Here is a 13,617-nt window from a genome sequence, read left to right on the forward strand (position 1 = left end):
TGGTAAATAAGCTGCCAGTTTTTTTTTTACTGTGAAATCTACAGATGTTTTTGTTTGTATACAGCGCATTACTGTACTGTAAATGAATTTTTTTTCCCACAACTGTAAAATCTAGTGCTATTTATAAAAAAAAAAAAAAAAACAAACAAACAAACAAACAAACAAACAAAAAAAACATTTACAGTAATTTGGAGTAATAACCACTGTAATTTTTACATTCACATTCTGGTAAATAAGCTGCCAGTTTTTTTTTTACTGTGAAATCTACAGATGTTTTTTTTTGTATACAGCGCATTACTGTACTGTAAATGAATTTTTTTTCCCCACAACTGTAAAATCTAGTGCTATTTAAAAAAAAAAAAAACACACGTTAAAACAGTTTTTCCATTTACAGTAATTTGGAGTAATAACCACTAATTTTTACATTCACATTCTGGTAAATAAGCTGCCAGTTTTTTTTTACTGTAAAATCTACAGATGTTTTTGTTTGTATACAGCGCATTACTGTACTGTAAATTAATTTTTTTTTCCCACAACTGTAAAATCTAGTGCTATTTAAAAAAAAAACACACGTTAAAACAAAGTTTTTCCATTTACAGTAATTTGGAGTAATAACCACTGTAATTTGTACAATCAAATTCTGGTAAATAAGCTGCCAGTTTTTTTACTGTGAAATCTACAGATGTTTTTTTTTTGGATACAGCGCATTACTGTACTGTAAATGACATTTTTTTTCCCCACAACTGTAAAATCTAGTGCTATTTAAAAAAACCAAAAAAACAAAACACAACGTTAAAACAAAGTTTTTCCATTTACAGTAATTTGGAGTAGAGTAATAACCACTGTAATTTTTACATTCACATTCTGGTAAATAAGCTGCCAGTTTTTTTTACTGTGAAATCTACAGATGTTTTTTTTTGTATACAGCACATTACTGTACTGTAAATGAATTTTTTTCCCCCACAACTGTAAAATCTAGTGCTATTTAAAACAAACAAACAAAAAAACAAAAAAAACGTTAAAACAAAGTTTTTCCATTTACAGTAATTTGGAGTAATAACCACTGTAATTTTTACATTCACATTCTGGTAAATAAGCTGCCAGTTTTTTTTACTGTGAAATCTACAGATGTTTTTGTTTGTATACAGTGCATTACTGTACTGTAAATTACTTTTTTTTCCCCACAACTGTAAAATCTAGTGCTATTTAAAAAAAAAAAAAAAAAAAAAAAAAAAAAAAACCACGTTAAAACAAAGTTTTTCCATTTACAGCTTTTTAAAAACAAAAAAAACAAAAAAAAAACACGTTAAAACAAAGTTTTTCCATTTACAGTAATATGGAGTAATAACCACTGTAAATTTTACAATCAAATTCTGGTAAATTAAGCTGCCAGTTTTTTTTACTGTGAAATCTACAGATGTTTTTGTTTGTATACAGCGCATTACTGTACTGTAAATGACATTTTTTTTTCCCACAACTGTAATCAGTCACCAGAATTTTACTGTCAAAATAAAAGTGGTATTGTTTTTTGCCTTTACAGTAATTTGGTGTGAAAAACACCATACATTTTACAGTGAAATAATTGTCATTAGAATTTTATTGTATCATTTTTGGTGGTTTTTACACTGAATTATTATAAAATGGGGAAAAAAAAAGGTTATTTTTAAGGTTAAAATCTGGTGACTGCGCTGCTGGTTTTTTTTTACCGTAAAAATCTACAGTTTTTTTTTGTATACAGCGCATTACTGTACTGTAAATTAATTTTTTTTCCCCACAACTGTAAAATCTAGTGCTATTTAAAAAAAACAAAAACACGTTAAAACAAAGTTTTTCCATTTACAGTAATTTGGAGTAATAACCACTGTAATTTTTACATTCACATTCTGGTAAATAAGCTGCCAGTTTTTTTTACTGTGAAATCTACAGATGTTTTTTTTTTTTTTTTACAGCGCATTACTGTAGTGTAATTGAATTTTTTTTCCCCCACAACTGTAAAATCTAGTGCTATTTAAAAACAAAAACAAAAAAAAAAACACGTTAAAACAAAGTTTTTCCATTTACAGTAATTTGGAGTAATAACCACTGTAAATTTTACAATCAAATTCTGGTAAATAAGATGCCAGTTTTTTTACTGTGAAATCTACAGATGTTTTTGTTTGTATACAGCGCATTACTGTACTGTAAATTACTTTTTTTCCCCCACAACTGTAAAATCTAGTGCTATTTAAAAAAAAAAAAAAAAAAATCACGTTAAAACAAAGTTTTTCCATTTACAGCTATTTAAAAAAAACAAAAACAAACAAAACAAAAAAAACACGTTAAAACAAAGTTTTTCCATTTACAGTAATTTGGGGTAATAACCACTGTAAATTTTACAATCAAATTCTGGTAAATAAGCTGCCAGTTTTTTTTACTGTGAAATCTACAGATGTTTTTTTTTGTATACAGCGCATTACTGTACTGTAAATTACTTTTTTTCCCCACAACTGTAAAATCTAGTGCTATTTAAAAAAACAACAAAAAAACACAAAAAAAAACACGTTAAAACAAAGTTTTTCCATTTACAGCTATTTAAAAAAAACAAAAAAAAAACCACGTTAAAAAAGTTTTTCCATTTACAGTAATATGGAGTAATAACCACTGTAATTTTTACATTCACATTCTGGTAAATAAGCTGCCAGTTTTTTTTACTGTGAAATCTACAGATGTTTTTGTTTGTATACAGCGCATTACTGTACTGTAAATAAAATTTTTTTCCCACAACTGTAATCAGTCACCACAATTTTACTGTCAAAATAAAAGTGGTATTGTTTTTGCCTTTAAAGTAATTTGGTGTGAAAAACACCATACATTGTACAGTGAAATAATTGTCATTAGAATTTTATTGTATCATTTTTGGTGTTTTTTACACTGAATTATTATAGAATGGGAAAAAAAAAGAGGTTATTTTTAAGGTTAAAATCTGGTGACTGCGCTGCCGTTTTTCTTTTCTACTGTAAAAATCTACTGATTTTTTTTTACACTGTAAAGTGGGATGAATGAAGTCTACATGGTTGCCAAAGTACCGCCCCGGGTTGCACATTTCGTCTCCTTTTTTATTAGTTTGTGGCATAAAAAAAGAGAAAATAAAGCTTTGCATTTTAAATTTAATGTTTAATATTTTTACAAAAAAAAAAAAAGTAAATATTTCTACATAATCCTGTTAAAAACTTACTTTTACATGAAGTTTAAAAAAAGGGATTAAATGGGAGTTATCACAGAGCGGCATGTGATGAAGCGCTTCATCGTCGTTATGGTCACATTATGCACGGTCACGCGGCGATAAGCTGACGTTTGACCTTTGCCCTCCGAGAGCGTCACAGTTAATGATTGCTGCCGAGTGAAGACTCGAGAAGGTGCTAGAAGTCCTTCTAGTGCGTCTTCTAGCATGGCTGCGGCAGCACGGCAGGGTGAGACGTCCCGACCACACATGGACCTCAGGGGGAGGATCGCAGAGCTTTTCACCTGGTGAGTGACCTCATCACGCCCTCGTCTTCACCTCTGGAGTGTAAACCTGTGTGTGTGTGTGTGTGTGTGTGTGTGTGTGTGTGTGACAGGCAGCTGGCCAAGACGCTGGCCATGGGTCAGGGCCTGGCAGTGCTGGTGTGCGGCACGGCGGTCGCCTCGCAGTACCTGACCTCCGACTTCCACGTGGACACGCCCATGCTGCAGAGCTTCCTCAACTACGTGCTCCTCAGCGCCACCTACGCCCCCATGCTGCTCTGCAGACCAGGTGACGCACCGGTCGCTTCATTAGCACTCTCACCTTATAGTGGTAGACAGAGGTGGGTAGAGTAGCCAGAAATTGTACTCAAGTAAGAGTACTGTTACTTTAGAGATTTATTACTCAAGTAAAAGTAAGGAGTAGTCACCCAAATATTTACTTGAGTAAAAGTAGAAAGTATGTTGTGAAAAAACTACTCAAGTACTGAGTAACTGATGAGTAACATACACACACATATCATATATATATATATATATATATATATATATATATATATATATATATATATATATATATGTATGTGTGGGAAAAAAATCACAAGACTACTTCATCTCTACAGGCCTGTTTCATGAGGGGTTCCCTCAATCATCAGGAGATTTTAATGGGAGCATTCACATACCATAGTTTATATAGGGCACAGAGTGGGTGGGTACAGGCTGGCCTAGGGGCGTGGTGATTGGCTCATGTGTTGCCTAGGAGGTGTTTCCGTCTATGGCGGCATGTTGTTACAATTTCGCTGCGCTTGTTGAGGGATGACAGGTCTGGACGGTAAATAATAAACAGTTTCTCTTTCAAGCATATCTAAATCTAAGGTAATACGCAAGGACATTAACACATCCGACACATATGTAGGATTAACCGAGGGAGAATTCAAAACCAGATGGAACAATCACAAGGCTTCTTTCAGGAACAAAAACCTGCGGAATACCACAGAACTCAGCAAACACATTTGGGACCTCAAAGACAATAATGTTGAATATTCAATAACATGGCAAATTCTTGCATCCAGCACACCTTACAATAGTGGTAATAAAAGATGCAACCTATGCTTGAAAGAGAAACTGTTTATTATTTACCGTCCAGACCTGTCATCCCTCAACAAGCGCAGCGAAATTGTAACAACATGCCGCCACAGACGGAAACACCTCCTAGGTAACACATGAGCCAATCACCACGCCCCTAGGCCAGCCTGTACCCACCCACTCTGTGCCCTATATAAACCATGGTATGCGAATGCTCCCATTAAAATCTCCTGATGATTGAGGGTACCCCCCCTCATGAAACAGGCCTGTAGAGATGAAATAGTCTTGTGATTTTTTCCCCCACACATACATATATTGCGCTCTACTACGGTATCGAGCACTATTTTTTGGATAACCGTATTAAGACATATATATATATATATATATATATATATATATATATATATATATATATATATATACACACATTTATATATATATATATATATACACATATATATATATATATATACAGTATATAATTTATATTTATTTATTTTGCCGTTTTTGTTTACATGTTAAAGGTGTTTTAATGAATATACATGCATGTTTAACATATAGATTCCTTTCTTTCATGAAGACAAGAATATAAGTTGGTGTATTACCTGATTCCGATGACTTGCATTGATTGTAATCAGACAGTAGTGATGACAAACGTCCACGTTTTCAAATGGAGGAGAAAAAAAGTTCCTCCTTTCTGTCTAATACCACATGAAAGTGGTTGGTTTTTGGCATCTTATTTGTCCAGCTTCCATATTCCTTTTTATACACTTTACAAGAAATACATTGGCGGCAAACTCCGTAGCTTGCTAGCTTGTTTGCGCTGGCTTTCGGAGACTCTTGTTTTGAAAGCGCAGGCGCGATGGAGCGGCACTTTTATTGTGAAGACAGGAACTGTGCAGTCAGTCTTTAGGCTTTTGACGGGGTGTACGGTTGAAATAAAAAAAGGGTCTTTTTTCCTTCACACTTTTGATTGATTGATTGAAACTTTTATTAGTAGATTGCAAAGTACAGTACATATTCCGTACAATTGACCACTAAATGGTAACACCCCAATAAGTTTTTCAACTTGTTTAAGTCAGGTCATGTGACCACCTGGCTCTGTTTGATTGGTCCAACGTCACCAGTGACTGCATCTGATTGGTGGAACGGAGTGAACGTCACCAGTGACTGTATTTGTTGAAACGCAGGCACTATGAAGGTCTGTCTGACAGACCAAAACAAACAAAGCGTGCATTAACAGATCGATCAAAATTAGTAGCGAGTAGCGAGCTGAATGTAGATAAAAGTAGCGGAGTAAAAGTAGCGTTTCTTCTCTATAAATATACTCAAGTAAAAGTAAAAATATGTTGCATTAAAACTACTCTTAGAAGTACAATTTATCCCAAAAGTTACTCAAGTAGATGTAACGGAGTAAATGTAGCGCGTTACTACCCACCTCTGGTGGTAGACCACCACCATGTAAATTGTTTGGCACACGTGTCATCAAAGCAAGCGCACATTGATTTATTAGGAACGTTCACGTTATCATGACACATATTTTCTGACAAAGCTGTGACATCATCAAAGTGTCACCACTAGACCACAGCCGATCCTTGACAATTCGCCACCTTGCTAAATTCTAAATATATATGTATATTTTTTTTAAAGAACCTAAATTAGAAGTAATTTGATGGTAAAGGAGGGAAAAAGGACCTGTTTACACTGTACACCAAATCTGATTTTTTGTTTTGATACAGATCGGATTTGTTGTGCCAGTCTAAACGCTCCACAGTGCTTCAAATCTGATCTATTCACATCACATTCAGGCCACCTAGACTACGTTTACACTGTAGGCCAAAGTGGCCTAAATCAGATTTCTTTTTAGATCTGATTTTTTTCCAATTGACTTTTTACACTGCAAGTAAAATGTGTTTTTTATCAGACTACAATGTATACGCTAGAGATGCGCGGATAGGCAATTATTTCATCCGCAACCGCATCAGAAAGTCGTCAACCATCCGCCATCCACCCGATGTAACATTTGATCAGAACCGCACCCGCCCGTTGTTATATATCTAATATAGACGATGCAAGGCATTAGTGAGGTTATAAAGCTTTTGCCTGTTAAAGAAAGGAGACTGATCCAATGCAGCACAGACATTCGCGTGCCACGCTGTCACGACCCAGACGCACACCAGTGCGCAATCATATGGGAGCCGCGCTGAGCGCACCTCCAAGCGCGTCTCGCTGCCGGCGACGGCCGGGTATGGGCCCGACGCTCCAGCGCCATCCATTTTCAGGGTTAGTTGATTCGGCAGGTGGGTTGTTACACACTCCTTAGCGGGTTCCGACTTCCATGGCCACCGTCCTGCTCTCTATATCAACCAGGGTGAGCCCCACCCCTTTCGTGAGCGCACTGCGCGCGGAGTGACCCCTGTTACGCGCCCCCGGCAACAGGGGTGGCGGGCAGGTAAGCTGCGCGGGCGGAGCGCGCGGAGTGACCCCTGTTACGAGCCCCCGGCCACGGGGGTGGCGGGCAGGTAAGCTGCTTACCTGCTGCGCGTGACGCCGGCCGCGGCGAAGGCGGACGAGGCGGGGTGTCGGTGCGGTGGGCGCGGTGGTGACCCTGGACGTGCGTCGGGCCCTTCTCGCGGATCGCCTCAGCTACGGCTCCCGGTGGGGCCCTCTCGGGGGAAGGGGCCTCGGTCCCGGACCCCGGCGAGGCGTCCCTTCTCCGCTCCGTAAAAGTGTCATCTCTTTTTTTTTTCTTCTTCTGTTGTGGCATATGCTGCAGGTGCCTGCTCGTTTTTCGTATGTGGGTAACAACATTTAACTATGTATATATATTTCCCAATTGGTTTAACTGCCACCCGCCTGAATCTATTTAAAATCTAATTTTTTTTTTATTTCAACCGCCCGACCCGACCCGCGGATAAAATCTAATTTTTTTAAATTTCATCCGCCCGATCCGCGGATAATCCGCGGACTCCGCGGTTGTGCCCGCAAACCGCGCATCTCTAGTATACGCACACGGGCCCCAATGTGGCCCCAATGTGGGCTTGATGTCACTTGCATGCGCAGTTCGATAGTGAAAACAAAGGAAGTTGGGAGGAAGTCACTACTACTACAAAATAAAATAAAAGTCGCCACACCTTAAAAATAAGTGTTTTTTTAAATGAAAGTAATATAATGTATGAATGGATGTATATAGTATAATATATTTGGGAGGGTTGTAATTAGAGATGTCCATACTTGCCAACCTTGAGACCTCCGATTTTGGGAGGAGGGTGGAGCGGGGGCGTGGTCGGGGTGGAGGCGTGGTTAGGGGCGTGGTTAAGAGGGGAGGAGTATATTTACAGCTAGAATTCACCAAGTCAATGATTTCATACATATACAGGTAAAAGCCAGGAAATTAGAATATTTTGAAAAACTTGATTTATTTCAGTAATTGCATTCAAAAGGTGTAACTTGTACATTATATTTATTCATTGCACACAGACTGATGCATTCAAATGTTTATTTCATTTAATTTTGATGATTTGAAGTGGCAACAAATGAAAATCCAAAATTCCGTGTGTCACAAAATTAGAATATTACTTAAGGCTAATACAAAAAAGGGATTTTTAGAAATGTTGGCCAACTGAAAAGTATGAAAATGAAAAATATGAGCATGTACAATACTCAATACTTGGTTGGAGCTCCTTTTGCCTCAATTACTGCGTTAATGCGGCGTGGCATGGAGTCGATGAGTTTCTGGCACTGCTCAGGTGTTATGAGAGCCCAGGTTGCTCTGATAGTGGCCTTCAACTCTTCTGCGTTTTGGGGTCTGGCATTCTGCATCTTCCTTTTCACAATACCCCACAGATTTTCTATGGGGCTAAGGTCAGGGGAGTTGGCGGGCCAATTTAGAACAGAAATACCATGGTCCGTAAACCAGGCACGGGTAGATTTTGCGCTGTGTGCAGGCGCCAAGTCCTGTTGGAACTTGAAATCTCCATCTCCATAGAGCAGGTCAGCAGCAGGAAGCATGAAGTGCTCTAAAACTTGCTGGTAGACGGCTGCGTTGACCCTGGATCTCAGGAAACAGAGTGGACCGACACCAGCAGATGACATGGCACCCCAAACCATCACTGATGGTGGAAACTTTACACTAGACTTCAGGCAACGTGGATCCTGTGCCTCTCCTGTCTTCCTCCAGACTCTGGGACCTCGATTTCCAAAGGAAATGCAAAATTTGCATGGTTGGGTGATGGTTTAGGGTGCCATGTCATCTGCTGGTGTCGGTCCACTCTGTTTCCTGAGATCCAGGGTCAACGCAGCCGTCTACCAGCAAGTTTTAGAGCACTTCATGCTTCCTGCTGCTGACCTGCTCTATGGAGATGGAGATTTCAAGTTCCAACAGGACTTGGCGCCTGCACACAGCGCAAAATCTACCCGTGCCTGGTTTACGGACCATGGTATTTCTGTTCTAAATTGGCCCGCCAACTCCCCTGACCTTAGCCCCATAGAAAATCTGTGGGGTATTGTGAAAAGGAAGATGCAGAATGCCAGACCCAAAAACGCAGAAGAGTTGAAGGCCACTATCAGAGCAACCTGGGCTCTCATAACACCTGAGCAGTGCCAGAAACTCATCGACTCCATGCCACGCCGCATTAACGCAGTAATTGAGGCAAAAGGAGCTCCAACCAAGTATTGAGTATTGTACATGCTCATATTTTTCATTTTCATACTTTTCAGTTGGCCAACATTTCTAAAAATCCCTTTTTTGTATTAGCCTTAAGTAATATTCTAATTTTGTGACACACGGAATTTTGGATTTTCATTTGTTGCCACTTCAAATCATCAAAATTAAATGAAATAAACATTTGAATGCATCAGTCTGTGTGCAATGAATAAATATAATGTACAAGTTACACCTTTTGAATGCAATTACTGAAATAAATCAAGTTTTTCAAAATATTCTAATTTACTGGCTTTTACCTGTATATAAGAAATACTTTAATTTCATTTATTTACACATATACACACACATCACACTCATCTACTCATTGTTGAGTTAAGGGTTGAATTGTCCAACCTTGTTCTATTTGTCACTATTTATCTAACCATGCTGAACACCCTCTCTGATGATGCATTGCTGTGTGGCACGCACAAAAGTGCTTTCATCAAATGCACTAGATGGCAGTATTGTCCTAAGAGTGTCACAACATTGCTGTTTACGGCAAACCAACTGCTTTACGGTATACAAAAAAGTGACTGCTGTTGTTGTGTGTTGTTACCGCGCTGGGAGGACGTTAATGAAACTGCCTAACAATAAACCCACATAAGAAACCAAGAACTCGCCCTCCATCATTCTACAGTTATAACGTGATTGGGCAGGTACGCTGTTTATTTTGTGTGCCTGAATTTCGGGAGATTTTCGGGAGAAAATTTGTTCCGGGAGGTTTTCGGGAGAGGCGCTGAATTTTGGGAGTCTCCCGGAAAATCCGGGAGGGTTGGCAAGTATGTCTTAATTACCGATATCAATCGATACCGATATATACAGTGGTGGAATGAACACATTATTATTCCTAATTTTGTTGTGATGCCCCGCTGGATGCATTAAACAATGTAACAAGGTTTTACAAAATAAATCATCTCAAGTTATGTAAAAAAATGCCAACATGGCACTGCCATATTTATTATTGAAGTCACAAAGTGCATTATTTTTTTTTTTAACATGCCTCAAAACAGCAGCTTGGAATTTGGGACATGCTCACCCTAAGAGAGCATTAGGAGGTTGAGGTGGGTGTATATTGTAGCATCCCGGAAGAGTTAGTGCTGCAAGGGCTTCTGGGTATTTGTTCTGTTGTGTTTACGGTGCGGATGTTCTCCCGTTGTCATTCTTGTTTGGTGTGGGTTCACAGTGTGGCGCGTATTTGTAACAAGTGTTAAAGTTGTTTACCGACTCAGTGGCCTAGTGGTTAGAGTGTCCGCCCTGAGATCGGTAGGTTGTGGGTTCAAACCCCGGCCGAGTCATACCAAAGACTATAATAATGGGACCCATTACCTCCCTGCTTGGCACTCAGCATCAAGGGTTGGAATTGGGGGTTAAATCACCAAAAAATGATTCCCAGGCGCGGCCACCGCTGCTGCCCACTGCTCCCCTCACCTCCCAGGGGGTGATCAAGGGTGATGGGTCAAATGCAGAGAATAATTTCGCCACACCTAGTGTGTGTGTGTGACAATCATTGGTACTTTAACTTTAACTTTATACGGCCACCCCCAGTGTGACCTGTATGGCTGTTGACCAAGTATGGCTTGCATTCACTTTTGTGGTACGGAAAACAGTCGAAAAAACCGGAAAATAACAGAGCTGATTTGACTCGGTGTTTGAGAAAATGGCGGATTGCTTCCCGATGTGACGTCACAACCGAGAGCGAATATTAGAAAGGCGTTTAATTCGCCAAAATTCACCCATTTAGAGTTGGGAAATGGGTTAAAAAAATGGTGTTTTTTCTGCAACATGAAGGTATATATTGACGCTTACATAGGTCTGCTGATAATGTTCCCCTTTAAAATGGAAGGGGCTGGAAATCTCTTTCAGATTGTGAGGACTCGCTGGTTCCAGTACTTTCTACTGGGCCTGGTGGACGTGGAGGCCAACTACGCTGTGGTCAAAGCCTACCAGTACACCACCCTCACCAGTGTGCAGGTGGGCCACGGTACCACAAAGTACCACAAAGTACCACAGTGCTGTGTAACATGTTTGTTTTGTGCCCGGCAGCTGCTGGACTGCTTTGTGATCCCAGTAGTGATGGTTCTGTCCTACTGGCTTCTGAAGAGCCGATACGGGCCCGTCCATTACGTGGCCGTGTGCATCTGTCTGCTGGGTGTGGGCGCCATGGTGGGGGCTGACCTGCTGGCTGGGAGGGACCAAGGCTCCAGTAAGAGGACTTGGTTTCCCTCGCTGAACCACCAAGTCAGTGGAGATGTTGCACCTTGTAAACGTGCGCCCGCTTTCAGCCGCCAACTTGCTGCTGGGTGACGGCCTGGTGCTGCTCAGCGCCGCGCTCTACGCCGTGTCCAACGTGTGTCAGGAGTACACGGTGAAGAAGCACAGCCGGGTGGAGTTCTTAGGCATGGTGGGCCTCTTTGGCACCGCCATCAGCAGCGTGCAGATGTAAGTGTGCTCAATTATACAAGTGTGCAGATGGAAGTATGCTGATGCAAGTGTTCATATGTAAGTGTTAATTTGTAAGTGTTCTCAATTATGCAAGTGTGCATGCATGTCTAAGTGTGCTCAATTATGCTAGTGTGCATATCTAAGTCTGCTCAATTATGCAAGAGTGCTTATTTAAATATGCTCAATTATGCGAGTGCACATGTAAGTATGCTCAATTCTGCAAGTGGGCATATATGTAAGTATGCTCAATTATGCAAGTGCGCTTCTGTGAATATGCTCAACTATGCACGTGTGCATCTGTAAGTATGCTCAATTATGCAAGTTTGCATATATAAGTGTGCTTATGTAAATGTGCTCAATTATGCGAGTGCACATGTAAGTATGCCCAATTCTGCAAGTGGGCATATGTAAGTATACTGATGCAAGTGCACGTATGTAAGTATGCTTGATTATGCAAGTATGCTCAATTATGCAAGTGTGCATATCTAAGTGTGCTCAATTATGCAAGTGTGTTTATGTGAATGTGCTCAATTGTGCAAGTGTGCATATGTAAGTATGCAAGTTTGTATATGTAAATATGCTCAATTATGCAAGTGGGCATATGTAAGTATGCTCAATTCTGCAAGTGGGCATATGTAAGTATGCTCAATTATGCAAGTGGGCATATGTAAGTATGCGCAATTATGCAAGTGCACATGTAAGTATGCTCAATTCTGCAAGTGGGCATATGTAAGTATGCTCAATTCTGCAAGTGGGCATATGTAAGTATGCTCAATTATGCAAGTGTGCATATGTAAGTATGCTCAATTATGCAAGTGCACATGTAAGTATGCTCAATTCTGCAAGTGGGCATATGTAAGTATACTGATGCAAGTGCACATATGTAAGTATGCTCTGTAAGTATGCTCAATTATGCAAGTGTGCTTCTGTGAATATGCTCAACTATGCAAGTAGTATGCTCAATTATGGAAGTGTGCATATGTACTGTAAGTATGCTTAATTATGCAAGTGTACATGTAAGTATGCTCAACTATGCAAGTGTGCATATGTAAGTATGCTCAATTATGCAAGTGTGCATATGTAAGTATGCTCAATTATGCAAGTGCACATGTAAGTATGCTCAATTCTGCAAGTGGGCATATGTAAGTATGCTCAATTATGCAAGTGCACATGTAAGTATGCTCAATTCTGCAAGTGGGCATATGTAAATATGCTCTGTAAGTATGTTCAATTATGCAAGTGGGCATATGTAAGTATGCTCAATTCTGCAAGTGGGCATATGTAAGTATGCTCAATTATGCAAGTGGGCATATGTAAGTATGCTCAATTATGCAAGTGTGCATATGTAAGTATGCTCAATTCTGCAAGTGGGCATATGTAAGTATACTGATGCAAGTGCACATATGTAAATATGCTCTGTAAGTATGCTCAATTATGCAAGTGTGCTTCTGTAAATATGCTCAACTATGCACGTGTGCTTCTGTGAATATGCTCAACTATGCAAGTGTGCATATGTAAGTATGCTCAATTATGCAAGTGTGCATATGTAAGTATGCTCAATCATGCAAGTGCACATGTAAGTATGCTCAATTCTGCAAGTGGGCATATGTAAGTATACTGATGCAAGTGCACATATGTAAATGTGCTCTGTAAGTATGCTCAATTCTGCAAGTGCACATGTACATATGCTCAATTCTGCAAGTGGGCATATGTAAGTATACTGATGCAAGTGCACATATGTAAATATGCTCAATTATGCAAGTGTGCATATGTAAGTATGCTCAATTATGCAAGTGCACATGTAAGTATGCTCAATTCTGCAAGTGGGCATATGTAAGTATACTGATGCAAGTGCACATATGTAAATGTGCTCTGTAAGTATGCTCAATTATGCAAGTGTGCTT

General features: G+C 39.6%; 1 protein-coding gene across 2 annotated transcripts in view; it reads left to right on the forward strand.

Annotated features, from left to right (window-relative positions):
* Positions 1 to 2,676: 2,676 nt before the first annotated feature.
* The window catches only part of LOC133614351 (solute carrier family 35 member F2-like), a 14,838-nt gene continuing 3,897 nt past the window's right edge, over positions 2,677 to 13,617 (forward strand). The window contains exons 1-5 of one of the 2 annotated variants that reach the window (XM_061972237.2): positions 2,677 to 3,507; positions 3,597 to 3,772; positions 11,115 to 11,242; positions 11,315 to 11,474; positions 11,554 to 11,710. In XM_061972237.2, the coding sequence (XP_061828221.1) occupies positions 3,428 to 3,507; positions 3,597 to 3,772; positions 11,115 to 11,242; positions 11,315 to 11,474; positions 11,554 to 11,710 (701 nt within the window). In that variant the 5' untranslated portion in view covers positions 2,677 to 3,427. The remainder of the gene's footprint in view (positions 3,508 to 3,596; positions 3,773 to 11,114; positions 11,243 to 11,314; positions 11,475 to 11,553; positions 11,711 to 13,617) is intronic. The other variant, XM_061972238.2, reaches the window with a different exon arrangement.

The sequence above is a fragment of the Nerophis lumbriciformis genome, linkage group LG17 (assembly GCF_033978685.3).
Source record: "Nerophis lumbriciformis linkage group LG17, RoL_Nlum_v2.1, whole genome shotgun sequence".
Classification (NCBI taxonomy): domain Eukaryota; kingdom Metazoa; phylum Chordata; class Actinopteri; order Syngnathiformes; family Syngnathidae; genus Nerophis; species Nerophis lumbriciformis.